The sequence below is a fragment of the Microcaecilia unicolor genome, chromosome 4 (assembly GCF_901765095.1).
Source record: "Microcaecilia unicolor chromosome 4, aMicUni1.1, whole genome shotgun sequence".
Lineage (NCBI taxonomy): Eukaryota > Metazoa > Chordata > Amphibia > Gymnophiona > Siphonopidae > Microcaecilia > Microcaecilia unicolor.
The window spans coordinates 335,732,192-335,753,404 of record NC_044034.1 but is presented as its reverse complement, the minus strand read 5'-3'; the positions used below and the strand labels follow the sequence as shown (position 1 = coordinate 335,753,404).

The 21,213-nt window shown below is 47.8% G+C and overlaps 1 protein-coding gene across 1 annotated transcript in view; it reads left to right on the top strand.

The window, feature by feature from the left end:
- The window catches only part of PLAT (plasminogen activator, tissue type), a 64,218-nt gene extending 43,283 nt beyond the window's left edge, over positions 1-20,935 (top strand). Inside the window, exons 6-14 of the mRNA XM_030202067.1 lie at positions 1,302-1,476; positions 2,457-2,548; positions 3,602-3,776; positions 6,400-6,485; positions 6,712-6,907; positions 9,638-9,774; positions 9,902-10,042; positions 17,816-17,964; positions 19,746-20,935. Coding sequence (XP_030057927.1) covers positions 1,302-1,476; positions 2,457-2,548; positions 3,602-3,776; positions 6,400-6,485; positions 6,712-6,907; positions 9,638-9,774; positions 9,902-10,042; positions 17,816-17,964; positions 19,746-19,904 — 1,310 coding nt within the window. The 3' untranslated portion in view covers positions 19,905-20,935. The remainder of the gene's footprint in view (positions 1-1,301; positions 1,477-2,456; positions 2,549-3,601; positions 3,777-6,399; positions 6,486-6,711; positions 6,908-9,637; positions 9,775-9,901; positions 10,043-17,815; positions 17,965-19,745) is intronic.
- The last annotated feature ends 278 nt before the right edge of the window (positions 20,936-21,213 follow it).

Below are 21,213 nucleotides of genomic sequence, written 5' to 3'. Positions count from 1 at the left end.
TCACAGGGATTGTTTTAATACATTGCGTTTTCCCTGTTAGGAGCTTTGAGGTTCCATTTGGATTAATTGATTATTAAAGATTCCCGTGCCGGAGTCTTTTTTTCACTTCTGGGAGACACCCGCAAACTAATTGTTTATTTTCAAACTTCTTAGTAAGGTAGAATTTTGATTTATCTAGTTTGATTTTCCCTGTTTTTTGATAGAGTGTTTGTAATTATATTGCAGAATCCTGTCATGTGCGTTGAGATGTTTGCCATTATAGTAGACTTAATGTAGCTATATTTAAAAATATTTATTTTTTCCATTAAGAATGTGTATGGTTTATATTGATGCAGGGCAGCTGTTGGGCAGATTACTTAGAAATTCATCATCAAGTGCATTCTAAGGCATTATTTTGTAGTATCCCAAGAAACACTACTCATACCTATATACACAGTGCCCACCCATATTAGCCCTGGGCCCACCCAAAATGTCAGGTCTGGCTACGCCACTGGGTGGTACGGCAAGAAAGGGAAGCCAATGAACAGCCTGGGGAGAGGATGGGGAGATGCTAAACATAGACACGTTGATTGTCGCAAGCAGGGGCGTATCTGAGGTTCGGCGGTAGGGGGGGCAGGGGCTAGAGTGAGGGGGCACATTATAGCCCCCCACCGCCGTTAACCCCCCCCTACCACCGTTAACACTCCCTCCCTCCCCCGCCTACCGCTGTCACCTACCCCGAGGTCCGCTTCCTCCGGCTTTTTAAAATATTGCTTCAGCTGGCGGGGGACCCCAACTCCCCGCCAGCCCAGCCGCGATCTTTAACTTTTTCATCCTCGTCGTGCAGCGCGCTGTGAAAGCTGCATGCATCTTTAGATCCAGTTGGATGGAGTCTGACGTCGCAGCACGTTGTAACGTCAACGTGCTGTGACGTCAGACTCCATCCAACTGGAACTAAAGATGCATGCAGCTTTCACAGCGCGCTGCACGACGAGGATGAAAAAGTTAAAGATCGCGGCTGGGCTGGCGGGGGGTTGGGGTCCCCCGCCAGCTGAAGCAATATTTTAAAAAGCCGGAGGAAGCGGACCTCGGGGTAGGTGACGGCGGTAGGCGGGGGAGGGAGGGTTAACGGCGGTAGGGGGGTCCGGGGCAAAATCTGCGGGGGCCCAGGCCCCTGTGGCCCCACGCAGATACGCCCCTGGTCACAAGTGTGCTGCCCCCAAATGGTTCCATCCTAGGTGGATGCCTCGTCCACCTAGTGGTTGGGCCAGCCCTGAATAGGGTTTGACTCAGGTTTGAATTCCTTATTTTTTTTCCCACAGATACACTGAAGACCTGTTACCAGAACTCTGGGGAAACATACAGGGGAACCTGGAATGTTGGTGAAAGTGGAGCCACATGTTTAAACTGGAACCTGAAGGCCCTGGCCCAGAAACGGTACAATGCCAGGAGGCGAGATGCAGCCCTGCTGGGACTAGGAAATCACAATTACTGCAGGTAAAGCGGGCCTAGGGGTCACCAGGTTTGGAGAGGGAGGGAGGAATGAAAGTTTGAAGCTCAAAAGTGCTGCAGGTTGATCTAGATTTACTAAAGGAGAGGCTCATTTGCTAACGGCCAACTCATGCTAACACCTCTAATACATGTAATTCAGCACAGGGTCCTGTAGTAAATAACAATTATCTGTTATTAATGACCCCTTAAACGAACTGACTTTTGAGGAGAGAGATGTGCTGCAAGAAAACAAGATTAGCAGATGTAGGGTTACCATATTTTGTCCCCCAAAAAGGAGGACACATGCCCCGCCCCAACCACACATCCTGCCCACCCCCTTTCACACCTTGCTCCGCCCCTGTCACATTTTCCCCTCCCCCTGTCACATACCCCGTCACCCCCCTCCCCTTACCTTACTACTGCCCTGGTGGTCTAGTGACCTCTTCGGGGCAGGAAAGAGCCCCCTCTTTCCTGCCCGGAGTGCTGCCCTGCATGCATCCTTCCTGTTGGTGATCCTCAGCGCTGATTCAAAATGGTCGCCGAGAGTTGAAGTCTCACGAGGTCACTTCAACTCTTGGCGGCCATTTTGAATCAGCGCCAAGGATCACCAACAGGAAGGATGCATACAGGGCAGCGCTCCGGGCAGGAAAGAGGGGGCTCTTTCCTGCCCCGAAGGCAGAAGAGGTCACTAGACGACCAGGGCACTAGTAAGTAAGGGGAGGGGAGGCTAGCAATCTGCCCATTTGTCCAGATTTCTGGACAAGTGGGCAGGCTGGCGGGCCATCTGTCCGTCCACCAGCCTGCCCGTTTGTCCAGAAATCCGGACAAATGGGCAGATTGGCAAAACCCGCCCGGTTGCCCCGGACATGCCCTCAAAAAGAGGACATGTCCGGGTAAATCCGGACGTATGGTAACCCTAAGCAGATGCTGTGTGTAATGTGTTGTGTCCTGGAATTTGGATTACAGATTTACTATTTATCTTTCAGAAATCCAGACAAGGACTCAAAGCCCTGGTGCCATGTCTTCAAAGGAAATCAGTATACCTGGGAATACTGCAACATCCCAACATGCTCTAAAGGTATGTCCTTCATTAGAGGCTGAAACTGGCCCAAAATTCGAATTCAGCTATGTTTTGGTTTCGGTTTTAGACAAAAATGCCTGTGCATTTTCAGCTGAAACTGAAACACCCCATCCCCCGACCAAAACCACTGGCACTCTCCTACAATCAGTGGCGTACCAAGGGCGGGGGACTCTGCACTGCTGTAAAAGAAGAAAATCGCCTCGTCGGCCCTTCCCTCACTCTGTCCCGCCCTCGAGGAAATAGGACGTTACATCAGAGGGCGGGAAACAGTGAGGGAAGGGCCGACGAGGCGATTTTCTTCTTTTACAGCAGTGCAGAGTCACGCGAGGCGCCGGGTGGACGGAGCTGGTAGACAGGTGGGGACTGGGTCGGGGGGGGGGGTGTCATGTTGCCCTGCAGCTGGGCGGGGGGGTGTGCAGCAGCGATCCGCCCCGGGTGGCAGTGAACCACAGAAGGCCACTGCCTACAATCACTAAGCTCTCCCTGAGCCTACCTTGGGAGCCCTGGTGGTCTAGTGGCCTAACTGAGGCAGGAGTGATCTGCAGTCTCTCCTGCCTATTCCGGCTCCACTGTCAAAATGGCTGCCGTGATTTTTAGCAGCAGTCTTGCAATAATGCCACTGAAGATCTCAACAGTCATTTTGACAATGAAGGTGTCAGGGGTAGGAGTGGCTGAGGATAGCTGGTGCCCTGGTTAGGCCACTAGACCACTAGGGTTTAAGGTAGGCTCAGGGGGAGCTGACAGGTGGGTCTGGGAGGAAAAGTCTGTCTGGTCACCGGGGGGGGGGGGGGGGGGGGGAGGGATGGAGAGAGGGGAAGGGGTGCAGGTTTTGGCTTTGGTTTAGGTCAAAACCAAACAGCAGATTTTGGCCGCAGATTTGGTTTCTGCTGAAACCAAAAAATTTAGTTTTGTTCGGCCTCTGTCCTTCATCAAAAACAGGGATCCACAAAGTGGGTACACGCTGCCTTCCTTTCAACTTAAAGCAAAAGTCGGGGCTGGCAGGAGCCGGCGCTTGTGATGTCAATGTCATTCCATGTCATCTTTTTCCAGTTCCAGCTGATGATTGCTATACGGAGCAGGGCGCTGAATACAGAGGCAGCCACAGTGTCACCCTCTCAGGCAGAACCTGTCTACGGTGGGATTCCCAACGGGTCCGTAATAAAGTCTATACAGCTTGGAGGCTGAATGCACGACAGCTGGGCCTTGGAAGTCACAACCACTGCCGGTACAGTAATGAATTCTTCAGGCAGGAGTCAGAAATTGCTCACTTGGGATAAGATGAAAACAGTGACATCGGGAAGGACGCTTTCCCTTCTCAGCTTTTACAATATTCCTTCCTGTGGTCCCAGCGTCATCCTTACTAATACTGTAATTAGTGTGCTGAGTGTACAGCTATCAATGGTTGCTGCTGATGAAATGCTGAGTTCACGTACGCTGACTCAGAGGAACTCATTCTAAGCACAAATACTACCAGCATAGGATTGAAAGTCATCGGAGGACAGGAACTTGATAGCATTGCCCTGTGCTGAAGGGCTGAGGTCTGTTCAAGGTTCTGTAACTAAAGATAAAAAAAAAAAAAACAACCCAAATTTGACAAACTGCCTTTCACTGAACGAAAGACAGCTTGGCAGACATGACCAAAAGAAGGAAGATGACTCACGATACCGTGAACTGATTTTAATAACACAGGAAGGTTTAAGGTACTGCTTGGATACTGTATGTGGGGAAGGTGATCAGTAAGTCCAGGCTGGCTCTAACTTGTGAGCAACCTGCACCTGTCATCTCCAATTAAAACATCAAGGAAACGTGGAAATGGGGAACTATTTCCATGTAAACAAGAAATCCTAGAATATATCGAACTCCTGACACCTCCACAAATAGGAAGTTGTATAGATGGCTTTGGTGAGAAGAAACCTTTTACCACACGGTATAGCAACAGACGAAAATTGAGACATTTTGGAATAATGTATGGAAGACATTAGAAGTCAATTCTGTCACCCAGGCACTCGAATCTACACATGCATTTTGCATGCCAATGTTTAAAAAACTAACATATACATGTATATGTGCCCACTTACATGAGTAGATGACAGGATGACACCTAAGTGCTATTCTGCAAATGCCCGTGTAATTTACATAGTGCAGATTTGTAAAGGGGGCATACACAGGGGGGGACAACTGTTCCCTCTGAGCAGAAGTCCTCCAACTACATTGCTGCCAGTGGGGGCAGTGTTTCTATATTATTTTCTCAGTTGCTAGAGACAGGCAGGTTAGTGCCAGGTTAGCTCGGGAGCCCTTACTGCCACTTCAAGTGCAAACTTACAGCACGGCCATTTCATCCTTGGCCACTTTTACCCGCTGCAGCAAAAGGGACCCTAGCACGTGGCAAAAACGGCTGCCCCCACTAGTGCAGGGCCACTTTTCCTAAGCTAAAATTAAATAAAATAAGAGCAAAAAAATGTATTTATACAGGGGCAGCCCAAGGCAAGATGTCGCCTGAGGCAGAGCCGAGATGCCCCGCCAAGTTCAGGCATATCCTCCTTCCTTCCTCCACCCCGTTCCCCAAGTTTACCTCTTTTCTTTGTTACAAAAGCCGATGGCGACAGCGATTCCCATACTCTGCGTACCACCGACACCGGCCTCTTCTCTACTGCGGCTGCCTCTGAGGAAACAGGAAGTTACATCAGAGAGGCAGACCACAGTAAAGAGAAGAGGCGGGTGCCGGCGGCATGGCAGCCTATGAGAATCGCACCTCCTGCTGCTGGTTTATGGAACATAAAGAAAAAAGGTAAACTCAGGGAACGGGGTGCAGGAAGGAAGGCGAAGATGCCGCTCCCGAAAGAGTGCTGCCTGAGGCCCCTGCCTCAGGTGGCCTAATGGTCGTGCCACCCCTGTATTTGCAACCACTATAAGTTTGAAACCAGTGAACAGCAGAAGCGAGCCACAAGTGTACGGCTTGTGTGAAAAGAGTCGTGCTGAGGTTCCTTGTGATTTTGAATTATTCGTGGTGTTGGATTATTGGGAATTAAGCGCAGATCTGCCCTTTGCCCTATTCTACAATACATGCGCCTAATTTTCATAACTTGCAACTCACAAAAAGAAAAAAGCACACAATTAGTGCCCGCTAAGAGGTAAACTACTGCAAAACACTTTACTGCGTCTTGCTCGTTGTTTCCCACGTTAAAGCGCGCATTAGTGCTCAATGTGATTTAGTAAAAGGACTCTCAGCTTAGCTACATCCGTAGCCAGTGACCTCATTACATTGATCTGATAGTAATTGGAAATTTAGTATAATCTCCTGAGTTGTTTCATTTATGGTGCCGTCCAGAGCAGTCTCGCGCGTACAGTGTAAATTCCTTTTGACTTTTAGACCTTGAACTGCAACTGCTCTAGTGAGTGACTACATACATTTTAATACTGCATATCTGTATTTCCATGTGCATAAACACCTTACTGTCATTCACCTAGTGGCGTAGGAAGGGGGGGGGCAGTGGGGCGGTCCACCCCGGGTGCACGCCGCTGGGGGGGGGGGGTGTCGGCTCCGCTGGTTCCCTGCTCCCTCTGCCCTGGAACAGGTTACTTCCTGTTCCGGGGCAGAGAGAGCAGGGAACCAGCGGAGTTGACGCAGCTCCCAGCGACATGCACTCGGGGCGGTTTGGGCCTCCCGCCCATCCCTCGCCGCTTTCCCATGTAAGTACCCACCCGGGGGGGGGGGGTGCACAGCGGTGACCCGCCCCGGGTGTCAGCTGCCCTCGCTACGGCACTGCATTCACCAGAATTTTACTGTAATATGGATCCAGTTTGTGTAGGCATAAGGAAAACAAATGATTTTTTTTTTCATCCTATAGGAATCCTGACAATGACACACAACCCTGGTGCCATGTCCTTGAGGGCAGAGAAGCAATTTGGGAATTCTGCTCTGTGCCTAAGTGTTGTAAGAATCCCCCTCCATTCCAATCCTTTCATCCCTTTGTACTATCCTCATCTTTCCCCATAAGGAGGGCTGTCCTCTCTCCTGCTCCTGCTTAGCTCTACTGTCTGCGCCCCTTGGCTTTTGCATGGTACCAGGTCTATTTCACATATTCTTGTGGGATGTTTTAATATTTTAATAAAATAGTCACTCGTAGCTGTAATTTCATGTGTCTCTTTCCCATCCACAGCTACATGTGGCCTCAGACAGCCCAGACAAGCTCTCTACCGAATGCAAGGGGGCTTTCTCACAGACATCAGCTCCCATCCCTGGCAAGCAGCTATTTATATCAAACATCGGGGAATGCCAGAAGATTACTTCTTGTGTGGAGGCACCCTGATCAGCTCCTGTTGGGTGCTTTCTGCAGCACATTGCTTTCAAGAGAGGTGAGAAATTCAATTTCAGATATTCCTGTGATTAGATTCATTGAGCTTTAAAAACAATACCCGGATAACGGGTTCGTGGTACTAGGCACCACTAATCACAGGCAGCAGAGGGCACAGAAGCTCCTCCCATCACGTGTGGAAAGTTGCTGTGAAATGATGTGGGGGAATTGCCACGGAGTACAAGGTCAGCTTCTGTGCAGCTTCAAGGTCTTCTGGTTTTGTTTTCAGTTCAGTTTTCAACATGCCACTCCAAGAGAAATTCTTGCCACAGAAATTCTTGTAACTCACGCATCCAATTTCTCCTACATAAGCACACAACTGTGGAACGCATTACCAAAAGCCTTGAAAACCATGTTTGACCACCTAAACTTCCGGAAAAAACTAAAAACTAACTTGTTTAAAAAGGCATACCCTACCAATCCATCATAAATGCCTGATCTCTACAACACAACAAAACTGAAGTACGTAATGGACATAACACAACTCTTCCGTTGTACGATTCCCTAATGTGGCTGTGTCACATGAACTTTATCTTACCACAACATCACTTTGTATTTGTTAACCCCGGAGTCTGCAAACGCTTCTCCGGTACTATGTAATCCACATTGAGCCTACAAATAGGTGGGAAAATGTGGGATACAAATGTAACAAATAAATAAATAGATACAAGAAAACTAATGTTAATCTCAGAGAAAAACTTAATTAAAAAGCTTTCTCTGTCCTACCCATTCCAGTCCAGGTCACAAGTACCTGGCAGAAACCCAAATAGTAGCAACATTCCATGCTACCAATCCCAGGGCAAGCAGTGGCTTCCCCATGTCTGCCTCAATAGCAGGCTATGGACTTTTCCTCCAGGAACTTGTCCAAACCTTTTTTTTAAACCTGGATACGCTAACTGCTGTTACCACATCCTCTAGCAACAAGTTCCAGAATATAACTATTCGTTGACTGAAAAAATATTTCCTCCTATTTGTTTTAAAAGTATTTTCATGTAACTTCAAAACCTCTACTAGTAAGATTAATGTGCTTCTCAGTAGTCAGGTGTATAAAGTTGGTCCTACCCATGTCCCCCCCCCTGTGAACACCCCCTTGCATTTTTGCACTATTCTATAAGTGGCGCCTAAAAATCAGCGCCAAAACGTTTATACGCTAAGAGCTATTCTATAAAGGCTACACGTCCTTTATAGAATAGCGCATAGTGCATAAAGTGTACCTAACTTTAGGTGCCAGTAAGTACGGCTGCCAAAGGCAGGTCGAAATGCCAGCGCCCAAATTAGGTACAGGTCAGCCAAATTCTGTATTACATAAGTACAAAAGTATTGTCATACTGGGAAAGACCAAAGGTCCATTGAGCCCAGCATCCTGTTTCCAACAGTGGCCAATCCAGGTCACAAATACCCGGCAAGATCCCCAAAAATGTACAAAACATTTTATACTGCTTATCCCAGAAATAGTGGATTTTCCCCAAGTCCATTTAATGACGGTCTATGGACTTTACCTTTAGGAAGCTGTCCAAACCTTTTTTAAACGCCGCTAAGCTAACAGCCTTTACCACATTCTCTGGCAACGAATTCCAGAGTTTAATTATACGTTGAGTGAAGAAAAATTTTCTCCGATTCGTTTTAAATTTACTACATTGTAGCTTCATCGCATGCCCCCCCCCTAGTCCTAGTATTTTTGGAAAGTGTGAACAGATGCTTCACATCTACCCGTTCAACTCCACTCATTATTTTATAGACCTCTATCATATGTCCCCTCAGCCACCTTTTCTCCAAGCTGAAGAGCCCTAGCCGCTTTAGCCTGTATAAAAGCCTGGAACACTCGTGGAACCTCCTGAAATTTTACATGCAAAATCGTTATAGAACACAAACTGTGCATAAATCCTAATTGAGGACAATTAATGCCAATGGCTTGTTAAGCAATTAAGTTGCGCTCGGAAATCAGCTGCATGCGCTGATTTGTGCGTGCAACCTTAGTCGCCATATACAGAATCTGGCCCAAAGCGAGTTGCACACATGATGTATAGAACAGCCCTAAGCGCACACCTCAAATGTATACATTTACCCACATAAATGTTGGTATTCTATAAAGTTAAACCTGCAAATGGTACTTTAATTTAGGTACCAAGTTAAAAAGGGGGCCCTTTTACTAAAGGCTTGGAGCACAGCAACAGGCTTGCCGCATGCCAGTCCGGAACTACTGCAAGAGCCCGGCGGCAGTGCCTACTCCCTGCACACACTATTTCCAGAACTAGAAAAATATTTTATATTTTTGTAAGGGCAAGTACTTACCTGGTGGTAATCAGGCAGCACCATGTCCTGCCTAGTTAACACCGGGTTAGCGTGGGAGCCCTTACCGCCACCTCAATGGGTGGCGGTAAGTGCTCCCCCCCCCCCCCCGTAATGGCCACGCGGCGTGGTTCACTTACCACACGGCCATTTCTTTTCCAGGAAAAAAAATGGCCTTTTAACCACTGCGGCCAAAGGGGGCCTCAGCGCACATCAAAAACCCCTTTTACCGCAGCTTAGTAAAAGGACCCCAAAATGAGGGGGATATTGCACAGAAATATCAAATACTGAGGTGGACAGGATCTTACCATTCCTCAGCTTTGTAGAAAGTCTGAGCTTCTGTTCTGTTAAAAGCCAGGCGAGGTTCTTTCAGTCCATCCTTACCTCAGGCCAGCAGGAATGAATTAAATTAATATGTGACCTCTATTGCTACCTCCCCCAGGTTTAATTTGAACCGTCTGAAGGTGGTACTAGGAAGGACTTACAGAGCGAAACCTTCTGAGAATGAACAGCAGTTCAGAATAGAGAATTATTTCCTTCACAAAGATTTTGATTCAGAAACCTTTGACAATGACATTGGTAAGAGAAGTCCCTACTCCTGTTTCCCGATCCTTGCCCCTTCACCTTCATTCCCCTTGCCATCTTTCTGATCCTTACTCCCCCCCCCCCCCCCATGAATTTATTATGTCCATTCTTGTTCTTTTAGTTTTGCTGAAACTGAAGTCGGAGAAGGACCAGTGTGCTGTGGACACGGAGACCACTCGTACTGCTTGCCTCCCAAAACCAAACCTGCAGCTTCCTGATTGGACGGAGTGTGAGATCTCTGGCTACGGAAAGCCTGAGGAATGTAAGAAGCTAATGACAGGCCCTCTGCTATCTATTCAAGCACCTCTGATGAAGAGAGCTGTAGCTTCTCCTGTGCTAACCCCACTCTATACTAGGGACGTCCAACTGCAATCCTGGAGCGAGGGTTGGGGAGTGGGATGGTAAATAACACAGCCGGACAAAGGGATGAAACCAAAAATAAGTATTTATTCAAAGGAATCCTTAGGCCCCCTGCCGCTTTGACTCCCCCCCAAAGAAAGCCAGATTCCCTCTCTCTCCCCCCATGTATATTCCTTCCCCAATTTTACAGCCTCCCTCTACCCACATGACTATACTCCCTACTCCTCCCCTCCCCTCCTGCACCTTATTGTAGAGCTCTGGTGGCCTAGTGGCCTCTTCAGGGCAGTAAAGAGCCCCCTCTTTCCTGCCCGGCACAGCTGTAGACCTCTCTTGCTCCTGGCACTGATTCAAAATGAAGGGGGTGCTCTTTCCTGCCCCAAAGAGGTCACTAGACCACCAGGGCACCACACTAAGGTAAAGGCGGGGAGGGGAAGATAGGACACCCTGAGGCTCACCTGCCCGTCCGTCCGCAAATGCAGACAAACGGGCAGGCTGGCAAAACCTGCCCGGCCATGTCCTCAAAAAGAGGACATGTCCGGGTAAAACCGGACGTATGATCACCCTAATGCTGGGGATTCAACTCGAGCAGTTATCAGCACTAATTGGCATTAATTGAGATTTATGCTCACAACTTGCTAAGTGTATTCTATAACATGGTGCATCTAAATTCTAAGTCGCGTAGTTGCAAAGGGGGTGTGGCTATGGGTGGGGCATGGGCATTTCTAAAATCTATGCATATTATTATAGAATACACCTGATCTGTGCTTAATTTAGGCATTGGGATTTACACCAAGTAAAACGTGGCCTAAAGGAACGCAACCAAATCTAGTCGCATGGCGAGCTGCTCAGTGTATTCTATATACCACGTAGAAATTTAAGTCTATTCTATAAAATTTAGGCGTACTTTAGAGAATACGCCTCGGCATAATTTTTTTGCATGTGGATTTTTCAGGTGCCATATATAGAATTTAGCCCTTAGAGAGCATCATTCCGCTGCCTGACTTTAGGCAACCAATAGAGAATTAACCTGAATCTGTGATTTTAGATGTATCAATTTGGGCTGCACTTACTAAAATAGAGACATCTTTGGCCTCATGTATTGATTTGGTACTGAGCAGGGGCGTAGCTATGTGGGGCCACGGGGGCATGGGCCCCCGTAGATTTGGCCCTGGCCCCCCCGCCGCCATCTGGTACCTTTGCTGGCGGGGGTCCCCAACCCCCACCAGCTGAAGTTCTCCGGCGCGGCCGTGTTGCTGATCTGCAAGGGCAGGTTTCTGTTTTGTGAGTCTGACATCGTGCAGGACGTCAGACTCACAGAAACAGAAACCTGCCCTTGTAGGTCAGCAACGTGGCTGCGTAGGCTTCTGTTTCTGTGAGTCTGACGTCGTGCAGGATGTTGTTTCTGTGAGTCTGACGTCGTGCAGGACGTCAGACTCACAGAAACAGAAGCCTGCCCTTGCAGATCAGCAACGCGGCTGTGCCAGAGAAGAGGACTTTAGCTGGTGGGGGTTGGGGACCCCCGCCAGCAAAGGTACCCGCCAGCGGCGGCAGGAAGAGGGGGTCAAAAGGGTTGGTGCTGGGGGGGTCAAAGGTGGTGGTGGCGGCAGGGAGGTCAAAAATGGCAGGGGGGGTCGGCGGCACCGGGAGGGGGGGCTAAAATGTGCCCCCTCACCTCGGGCTCTGGACCCCGCTCCCACCGAAGTCTGGCTACGCCCCTGGTACTGAGTCAATGTATTGTAGTTTCTCCGCGTCTTAAAGAGGTGGAGCAGAAGAATGTGGACGTGAAGTCTAAAGTAGCCAGTTTGGAGCTCCAGGTTGTTGAGCTCCAAAAGGTGAATGCTGCTATAGATGGGTCTTCTATTTAGAAGAAATAAGAGACCTTTGAGAATTTCACTAAGCGATTGAATTTGAAATGTTTTAATTTCCCCCAAGAGTGATCTTATTTCTCCTCTGAAGTTGTTTTAGAAATATTATAGAGAGATGCTCAAGGCTGAGTCTATACCACCCATTATGAGACTGTTTTATATACTTTCTGCCTCGAGTCGTACACCAGAGAGAGATAACAAGGCCCCTAGTGTGGCAGCCATATTGGCAGACAGTTCGGATGTCATAGCTTTAATTAGAAGGAATCTTGGCTCTATCTCTCGTGGAACATTGCTGGCGATTTTTGCTTTGGAACCAGACAAGATTTGGACTCAGAAACATTTTACTCCAGGAACTGATGTTTTTCCTGACATTTTTTGGCCTTCCCGAGAATAGTGTAAAGGCTTTCTGGTCTTGAGGCAATCGGTAATTTCTAAAGACACTACTTTTGTATTGCACTTCGGGGCCCTTTTACAAAGGCACGCTGAAAAATAACCAGTGGTAGTGTAGACGTGTGTTTTGGGCATGCGCAGAATCATTTTTCAGTGCACCTGTAAAAAAAAAAATGCCTTTTTTTTTGCTGAAAATGGACATGCGGCAAAATGAAAATTGCCGCACGTCCATTTTGGGTCTGAGACCTTACCACCAGCCATTGGCCTAGCGGTAAAGTCTCACGCGGTAACTGGGCAGTAGTAGTCTATGCACTTGAAGTGCCGATTACCACCCGTGCACCAGAAAATAAAAATATTTTCCAGCGCACGTAGCAGACACGCGTCAAAAATGAAATTAACGCAAGGGCCACGCGGTAGCCGGGCGGTAAGTCAAAACTGATGCACGTTGGGCATGCATAGACACCTACATGGCTTAGTAAAAGGGCCCCTTTCTATGTTGATGTGTGGTAAGGCGACAATCTTGTAAACAGCTGAAGCAGTTTCTACAAAATAGATTAGCCCAATTCTAGCTTTAGATTTATACTTAAATGTTCTCTTTTTAATAAGAATATTGTTGCAGTAATGGGTGCGATTTGTAGTACAAAGAACAAAATGGGGAATTCTCTACGATGACAAATCACAACAGGTAGAAGTAGAGGCTGACCAAAGGCGATCCACCACTGGAGACTTGAATTCAACAGTCTTTAAAGACTGTTGAATTCAAGTCTTCAGTGGTGAATCGTCTTTGGTCAGCCTCTACTTCTACCTGTTGCGATTTGTAGTATGCAAAATAACGTGCAGTGTATGGGTAACCCAAATTGCCGCTCCATTGATGAAGAACTATGGTTCTTTTTTTCGTTTCTTTCATAATGCTAATTTAGTTTCTTGGTCTCTCTTTGAGGTCTTGTTTTTAACTACATTTCATCTTAATTTTTTTTTGTTTTGTTTAAATATCCTCTTTTATTTTTTTTCTTTGATTATGTGATGAATCGTGGTTTAGGGGCCTCTTTACTAAAGCACGGCAAGCCAGAACTACCACTGGCCCAATGCAGCTGCCGACGGTAGTTCAGCCCCCAGCGTGCTGCATTTCTGGCGCCACCAGAATTTTTATAAAATTAATACTGCAGGGGGTTACCCGGTGGTAATCACTACCTGGTTACTGCCAGGTTAATGTGGGAGCCCTTACCGCCACCTCAATAGGTGGCGGTAAGAGCTTCCCTCGAAACGGCCGCTCAGCAAGTGCAAATGTACCTCATGCCAGGGGCGTAGCCAGACCTTGGCTGGAGGGGGGTCCAGAGCCCAAGGTGAGGGGGCATATTTTAGCCCCCCCCCCCCGGTGCCGACAACCCCCCTGCTACTTTTGACCCCCACACGGCGCTGCCCCTCCCCCACCACTTTCACCCCCCCCCCCCCCTCCTCCTCTGCTGCTGCCACCAATCCTCCCCTTCCGCCGCCAGGTACCTTTGCTGGCGGGGGTCCCCAACCCCCACCAGCCAAAGTCCTCTTCAGCGCCTTCGCTGATCTGTTTCTGTGAGTCCTGACTCCTGATGTCCTGCACGTTCCTAAGTGCAGGACGTCAGGAGTCACGACTCACAGAAACAGATCAGCGAATGTGCCGGAGACCAGCGCTGAAGAGGAGTTCGGCTGGCGGGGGTTGGGCACCACCGCAAGCAAAGGTACCTGGCGGCGGGGGGAGGGGCGGTGGCGGGGGGGGGTCAAAAGTAGAGGGGGCCAGGGCTAAATCTGTGGGGGCCCATGCCCCCGTGGCCCCACCTAGCTACGCCCCTGCCTCGTGCCCATTTCTTTTTGGCCTTTTTACCCACTGCAGTAAAAGGGGCCCTCGCGGTAAAAACAGCCACCGCCGTTAGCACAGGGTCCCCTTTTACTGCAGCTTAGTGAAAGGGCCCCTTTAATTTCGTAATGCATGGTCATTTTTTTATGTTGAAATTGTAAACTTCAATAAATAACATAAAATTTAAAAAGCAACCTAAAGCCATATCCCCTAGAATAGGGAGAGGAGGGGGAGAGGACAGAGGTACTCAGAGACCTCAACAATGATAAATAATTAAAAAGAGGACGTCACCATTTGTAAGGGATCTCTAGAACAAGGTTGTGGCATGAGGCTAAAAAGTGGGTAGACTCAACAGTTTAGATAAGGAAAGCTTGGGATAAGCCTGGAGTTGCCGGGAACATAAGAACTTCAGAAAAGTCAGACTGAGTCAGACCACAGCATCCTGTGTCCAGCAGTGGCCAGGCTGAGTCACAAATACCCATAAAGTAGATCTGTTTCTCTGAGCTCGTTTCCAGAACTGAGCACTGTCTGTCCCGAATCTACCTGGCTAATAATTTTGTTTTTATGGACCTTTCCTCCAGGAAATTGTCCAGTCCTCTTTTGAATCCCTTTATGTTGGTTACCTTGACAATAATGTCCCAGGCAGCTAAAGGATGCTAAATATACTCTCAGGCTATAAATGGGACTTGATATACCGCCTTTCTGAGGTTTTTGCAACTACATTCAAAGCGGTTTACATATATTCAGGTACTTATTTTGTACCAGGGGCAATGGAGGGTTAAGTGACTTGCCAAGAGTCACAAGGAGCTGCAGTGGGAATCAAACTCAGTTCCCCAGGATCAAGGTCCACTGCACTAACCACTAGGCTACTACTCCACTAGCAACATTCCAGCAACGCGGCTGCGCAGGCTTCTGTTTCTGTGAGCCTGACGTCCTGCACGTATGTGCAGGACATCAGACACACAGAAACAGAAGCCTGTGCAGCGTTGCTGATCTGCAAGGGCAGGCTTCTACATGGAATGTTGCTAAGTGGAATAGCAACATTCTATCTAGATTCTCCAATAGTAGCAACATTCCATGTAGAATCTCAAATAGGGAAAGGGAAATGGGACTTGAATATACCACCTTTCTGAGATTTTGCAACTACATTCAAAGCGGTTTACATATATTCAGGTACTTATTTTGCACCAGGAGCAATGGAGGGTTAAGTGACTTGCCCAGAGTCACAAGGAGCTGCAGTGGGAATTGAACTCAGTTCCCCAGGATCAAAGTCCACTGCACTAACCACTAGGCTTCTCCTCCACTGTCAACCTGTCACAAGCATGCACATGCCCACCTTCAGTAACAAAACAGAGTACTATGTAGTATAAATGAAAAAGTCAAGATATAGTTGCCACTGCAAATCTATGGTGGGATGAGCACCTCTGCGGAACCAACAGCCACTGGGGTCCAGTAAAGATGGGTCAAAACAAGGCTCGCGTAAGGAGTGTGTCTGATTGTCGTGACTGTAGCCTCTTATGTCCTTCTGCCACCTGCTGCCATTTAGGCCTCTCCCGCAGCCCCAAGGAGGAGGAAGAAGAAGGCCACGTTAGTTGTGAGTTAGGCATCATGCCCTCCGTCTCCGGGAACACCTCCCGAGCCTCTGCCAAGGTGTGAACCTGATATAATTTCTCACCCTTTGAAAAAAAAAAAAAAGCAAGGCAAAGGGGTGTCACCATTTATACTTTACTCTCTGGGCTCAAAAAGTGGTGAAGGGTCTCAGGTCAGAGCGGCACTTCAAAGTCACTGCTTCTCGATCTTGGTATACCTCGATTGGAAGTTCTCCGTGCCTCTGGCTGCCTGGAGCGCTTTCTCTTTTAATTTGTAGTCACAAAAACAAGCTATAATATGTTTAGGTGTATTATTGCAGGGACTGCCCAAGGTTGTATGGGCCCTCTCAAGCAGTACAGTAGCCGGGTACTCCTGTTGGCGTTCCTGTCGACAGCAGAGCACTTACAGTTTGCTGGACCATAGATTCACAGTCTGCATATGTTGGAGTTTCGGGGACTCCTGAAACCGAAGATTTTGGCGGCGGCTCCGGTTTTCAAGATCTTCTCGTTTGTTAGAAAGCTGCTGCGCCCCGTCTCGGACCTCGTGTAGCTGTGTATCCAGTGTTCCCAGCGCATCCGCATGCTCCTCTAGATGCGCCTCAGCATCCTCTAGTCTGTGTCCAAGCTCACTAATTTCTCCTCGTAAATCAGCCCCTAAAGTACTGAGCTCCATGTGCACTGCTTTTAAATCGTTTTTTATTTCTTGCATCCACAAGCACAATTCTCCCAGTGGGTTTTGATCCGTGTCTACCATCGGGATGCCTAGAAAGTACAGAGCTGGTGGAGATGGCTTGGTCTGTGAAGGCGCTGGGTTGGAATCTGCCATATTGAAGCCCTCCACGCGGCGCTCTGCAGGTTTCCCTGCATAAGCAAATGCCGCCAAATCCACGGGTCATGGCGTTGAACCCAGTCGGGGAGATAAAAGAATGCAGCGGGAATTCTGAAATGCCTCAGAAAATCTATGTATTTGCCTGGGGTGGTACGGAGCTCAGTGCTTAAGCTGCCATACCGCTCGGTGATGTAATTTCCTGTCTTCTCTGTAGCTTTTCCAATTCCATGATATCTTTTTAGATATGTGATGACCAGAATTGCACCAGTCACACCATGGAATGCCCTCCCACGGGAGGTGGTGGAGATGAAAACGGTAACGGAATTCAAAAATGCGTGGGATAAACATAAAGGAATCCTGTTCAGAAGGAATGGATCCTCAGAAGCTTAGCGGAGATTGGGTGGCAGCACCCGTGGTTGGGAGGTGGGACTAGTGGTTGGGAGGCAGGGCTAATACGGGCTGTGCCCTGAAAATGGTAAATACAATCAAGGTTTCTGAGATGGACGTCCTCAGTTTCCATTATCGCCGAAAATCGGGGAGGACCATCTCTAAGGTCAACCTAAATTTCGTGATTTGGGCGTCCCTGACCGTATTATCGAAACGAAAGATGGACACCCATCTTGTTTCAATAATACGGGTTTCCCCACCCCTTCACCGGGACGTCCTGCGAGGACGTCCTCAGGAAAACTTGGGCGCCCCTTTCGATTATGTCTCTCCACGTTGCTTTGTAAAGAAACATTATGATTTTTACTGCCTGTGCCTTTTCTTTATTTAAATAATACTTTTAAACTTTTGTTTCTCTGTATGTTTTTATTCTTAATAGGGATCATTTTTGGATGCAAAGTATTTGTACATTTTGATATTATTGTAAAAATGTGGGATTATGTTAGGTATCTGTATTTGTTAATGGTCATAGAGATCCTTAATTATATACCATGTAAGGAAATTAATTAAGACCCAGATTTAATCGAGGCTTGCTTATCCAATATCAGATTGCAATCTGCTTAACCCAACCCAGCATGAAATATCCTGTAAGCCCTTGGATTGTAATTTATGAACAATATTTTCTGAGCTCTCTCTATGAATAACCACACATGGACTGAAATATTTGTGGCTATTGTGAGACCTCTTCCTAGCATGCCTCTTGGTCATCTCTTTTTCTCCCTTACAGCTTCCTATTATTACTCAGAGACGCTGAAGGAAGGTCATGTCCGATTGGTTCCTTCGAGCAGGTGCACTCCGGCACAGCTGAACAATAAGACGGTGACCGAAAACATGCTCTGTGCTTGGGACACTCGCAATCTAGATGACGCCTGCAAGGTAAATCAGACACCGCTTCAACACCAGCTCTGTTTCTTTTGGCAATAACTGCAGTTTTTGGTATCGTCAGTCATCGTCTGACTTAACATTGCTCCTGAGGTGTGTTCCTGTCTTTCTCAAGACTGCTCCATCACTATTTCATAAATTTGTGTTACAATAAGACTCCTGAGGCAGGCACTTTTGCTGAAACACAGTGCCACGTTGAGTCGATCAGTTAAATCCTGTGTATGACTCTTCGACTCCCTTGTGTTCTTCTGAAAGTGTCGTGTTGCCTACACTACTCCCCTGACTACCCTTCTACGCCAGTAGTGTTTCTCGTTCCTACTACTACTAATCATTTCTATAGCGCTACTAGATGTATACAGCGCTGTACACGTGAATAGGTAAGAGACAGTCCCTGCTCGACAGAGCTTACAATCTAATCGGGACAGACAAACAAGGGGTACGGGAATTACTTAAGGTGGGAATGATACAACAGACATGGGTGCTGAACAAGCGAATAGGAGTTAGGAGTTAAAAGCAGCATCAAAAAGGTGGGCTTTTAGCCTATATTTGCCTATGATGGCCAGAGATGGAGCTTGATGTACTGATTCAGGATATCTCTTAACCACGTAAAATGCAGCCCTGTTTTTATGTAATTCATCTTTTGCGGTTAAGGGCTGAATATTGCACTTCACCTCATCTTTAGTGGCCGACATACAACCAGATATTCAACGCCAGTCCTCGGACATTACCCGGTATTAAATATCCAGGAATATAGCTCAATATCGTCCGGTTAGAAAACTGTCCAGGAGCAATGTGTTCTGAGTACGCTTAGGGAGTTGTGCATGTAAATTCTAATTATTGCCAATTGGTGTGGTTAATTGTTAAGCCAATTAAGTTACGCGCAATATTATTGAAATTGCCTGGATTTTGGCACGAAATGCTAGGCGCACTACATAGACTCCAGGGTAAAGTACATGCCAGAAAGTATGTTTTCCTTCCCCAACCCAGTTGTGTCTCCTTTCTCTCCGTGGCTGAAAGCACACACATCATGAAGCAACTTGTGCATTTAATGGCACCGAGGGATGGCGGTTTTCAAAAGGCATTTTATGGGTAATGCCATGTTTACCTGCATCAAGGCATTTGAAAATTCTGCTTGATATGTGCTATACTTAGTTGGAAGTTTGGTTTTGCCGGGGTACAACTGGGGGGGGCTCACTGTACTATCTTGTTTCCTGCCCTTGCCTCCCTGCAATACAAATGGGCTATCTGTGCCCCATCCTTCTAGGGTCAGCCTGACTCAGTGGCGTTCCTTGGTTGGCTGCCACCCAGGGTGGTCGCCGCTGCGCACAACACCCCCCCCCCCCCCCCCCCCCCGGGCTGCATTCTTCTTGCCTGCTGAGGTGCAGGGAACAGCTGCGCTGCTGTCGGCTCCGCCGGTTCCCTTCTCCCTCTGCTGTTACTTCCTGTTCTGGGGCAGAGGGAGCAGGGAACTGGCAAAGCCAACAGCCGCCAGGCTGATCCCAGCACCCCTCTTTAAGTGTGCACCCGGGGCGGGCTGCCCTGCCCTTGGTACGCCACTGGCCTGACTCCTCCTGTCCCCTCCTTGCAGAGTAAGAAGATCCTGCCCCGTAGTCCCTCCCTGGATGACCAGTTTTCAGAAGAGTTTCTGTTGGATGTTTGGGAACACAGAATGAGAATGATGGGCTTGTTATGAAGCAGAAAAGGGTAATTTTGTAATAAAAATGGAGTCTTTTTTTTTTCCAATTCTACACTGTCTTCTGTGTCTTTTGCTGTAGGGTGACTCCGGAGGGCCACTGACATGTCTGAACAATGGTAGGATGCACCTAATGGGTATAATCAGCTGGGGCATCGGCTGTGGGCAGAAGGACACACCTGGCGTTTATACAAATGTGACTCGTTACCTCAGCTGGATTGAGGACATCATGAAGATGTAAGTGAAATGGAAGAAACTGACCGGCCCTCTTCTGCATGGTCTCTTCCCATTCCCAGAGTTTGGGAAAAATACAGCTGGGTAACATGGAGGACTGATAACACCCTTGGAAGACTGAAGCAGAGAACGGGAGAGACCCATTTCTTTCATTCTGAGCTGAATGATACAGACAAAAGCAAAACTATTTGGCCTTATTACCCCCAACATAAACACATTTGAATGGAAAATCTTTATTTCTTGCAACAGAAGATAAGTTTGGCGGTGTGCGTGGAAAGACTGAGTCTAACATGGAAACCACTTTTTTCAGGATATGCACTGTCGCTACGCTGGTTCAGGGGAATACAAATATGTTCCCACATATCCTATGTATAATTTATATGTAACGTATACGGTGATGAAATCTGAGGCCATTGCTACACTACATAAAATGTATACATGTGTACCCCTTCACCTCTCTCACCTCTCTTCCTCTCCTTTCCCTCCCCTTCCATCTGTCTCTCTCCATTCCGCTCCCAACTGCCATATGCATCTAATTTGACTCTCTCCTCTTGCTCTAGGGTTGCTACCTCAGCCCGCTCTTCTTTTCCTATCCCATGCCTAAAAAAATAGTCAACTTGTCCTACTCCCAACCTTCCTCTTACTGTATGGATCTTCATTTCCTCCCTCCCTTCTCTGTCCTGTGCAGGCCTTTGCCCTCTCCCCACATCTCCTATGAATATGTACTCCTTCCTTCCACATGGATTGCCACTCCTCCCCCTGACATGTTCCTCCCCTTCCCTTTACTCTAACCTGCCTCAGCTTTTAAACCAAGAAAGCTGTTGCGCCCTGCAATGACGTTAGTAAAAGTGGCAGTAGTCAGATTCTGAGCAGGACTTGAATTTCCTGTGCATTCTGGAAGTGGCTACACCTCCAGACAGGTTTCCTTTACAAACAGGAAGCCTGTACATGTGGGAGATGAGATTACTACTACTACTACTACTATAAATCACTTCTATAAATTACTCATTCCAGGAGGGAGACGTTTTGGCGGGTCCTGGATTTCTGCCAACCTCATCCTGGTGCATTGTGGGACCTGCAGCACTGATTTCAATGGGTAGAATCATGGACTACATATACTACATTGCTTTTGGGATGTAAGTTACAAACAGGACTGGCCAAAAAGTCTTCCTGTTGAAATGAGTAACTTGGCAGCTCTGCTTGCAGGCCCAGGGCCGCCATGAGACAGACCAAGGCCCTAAGCAGGGTCGCCACAGTTGCTGCCCCCCCCAACCCACTGCCGCCACCACCACCACCCCCTACCTTCCTGCGTCAGT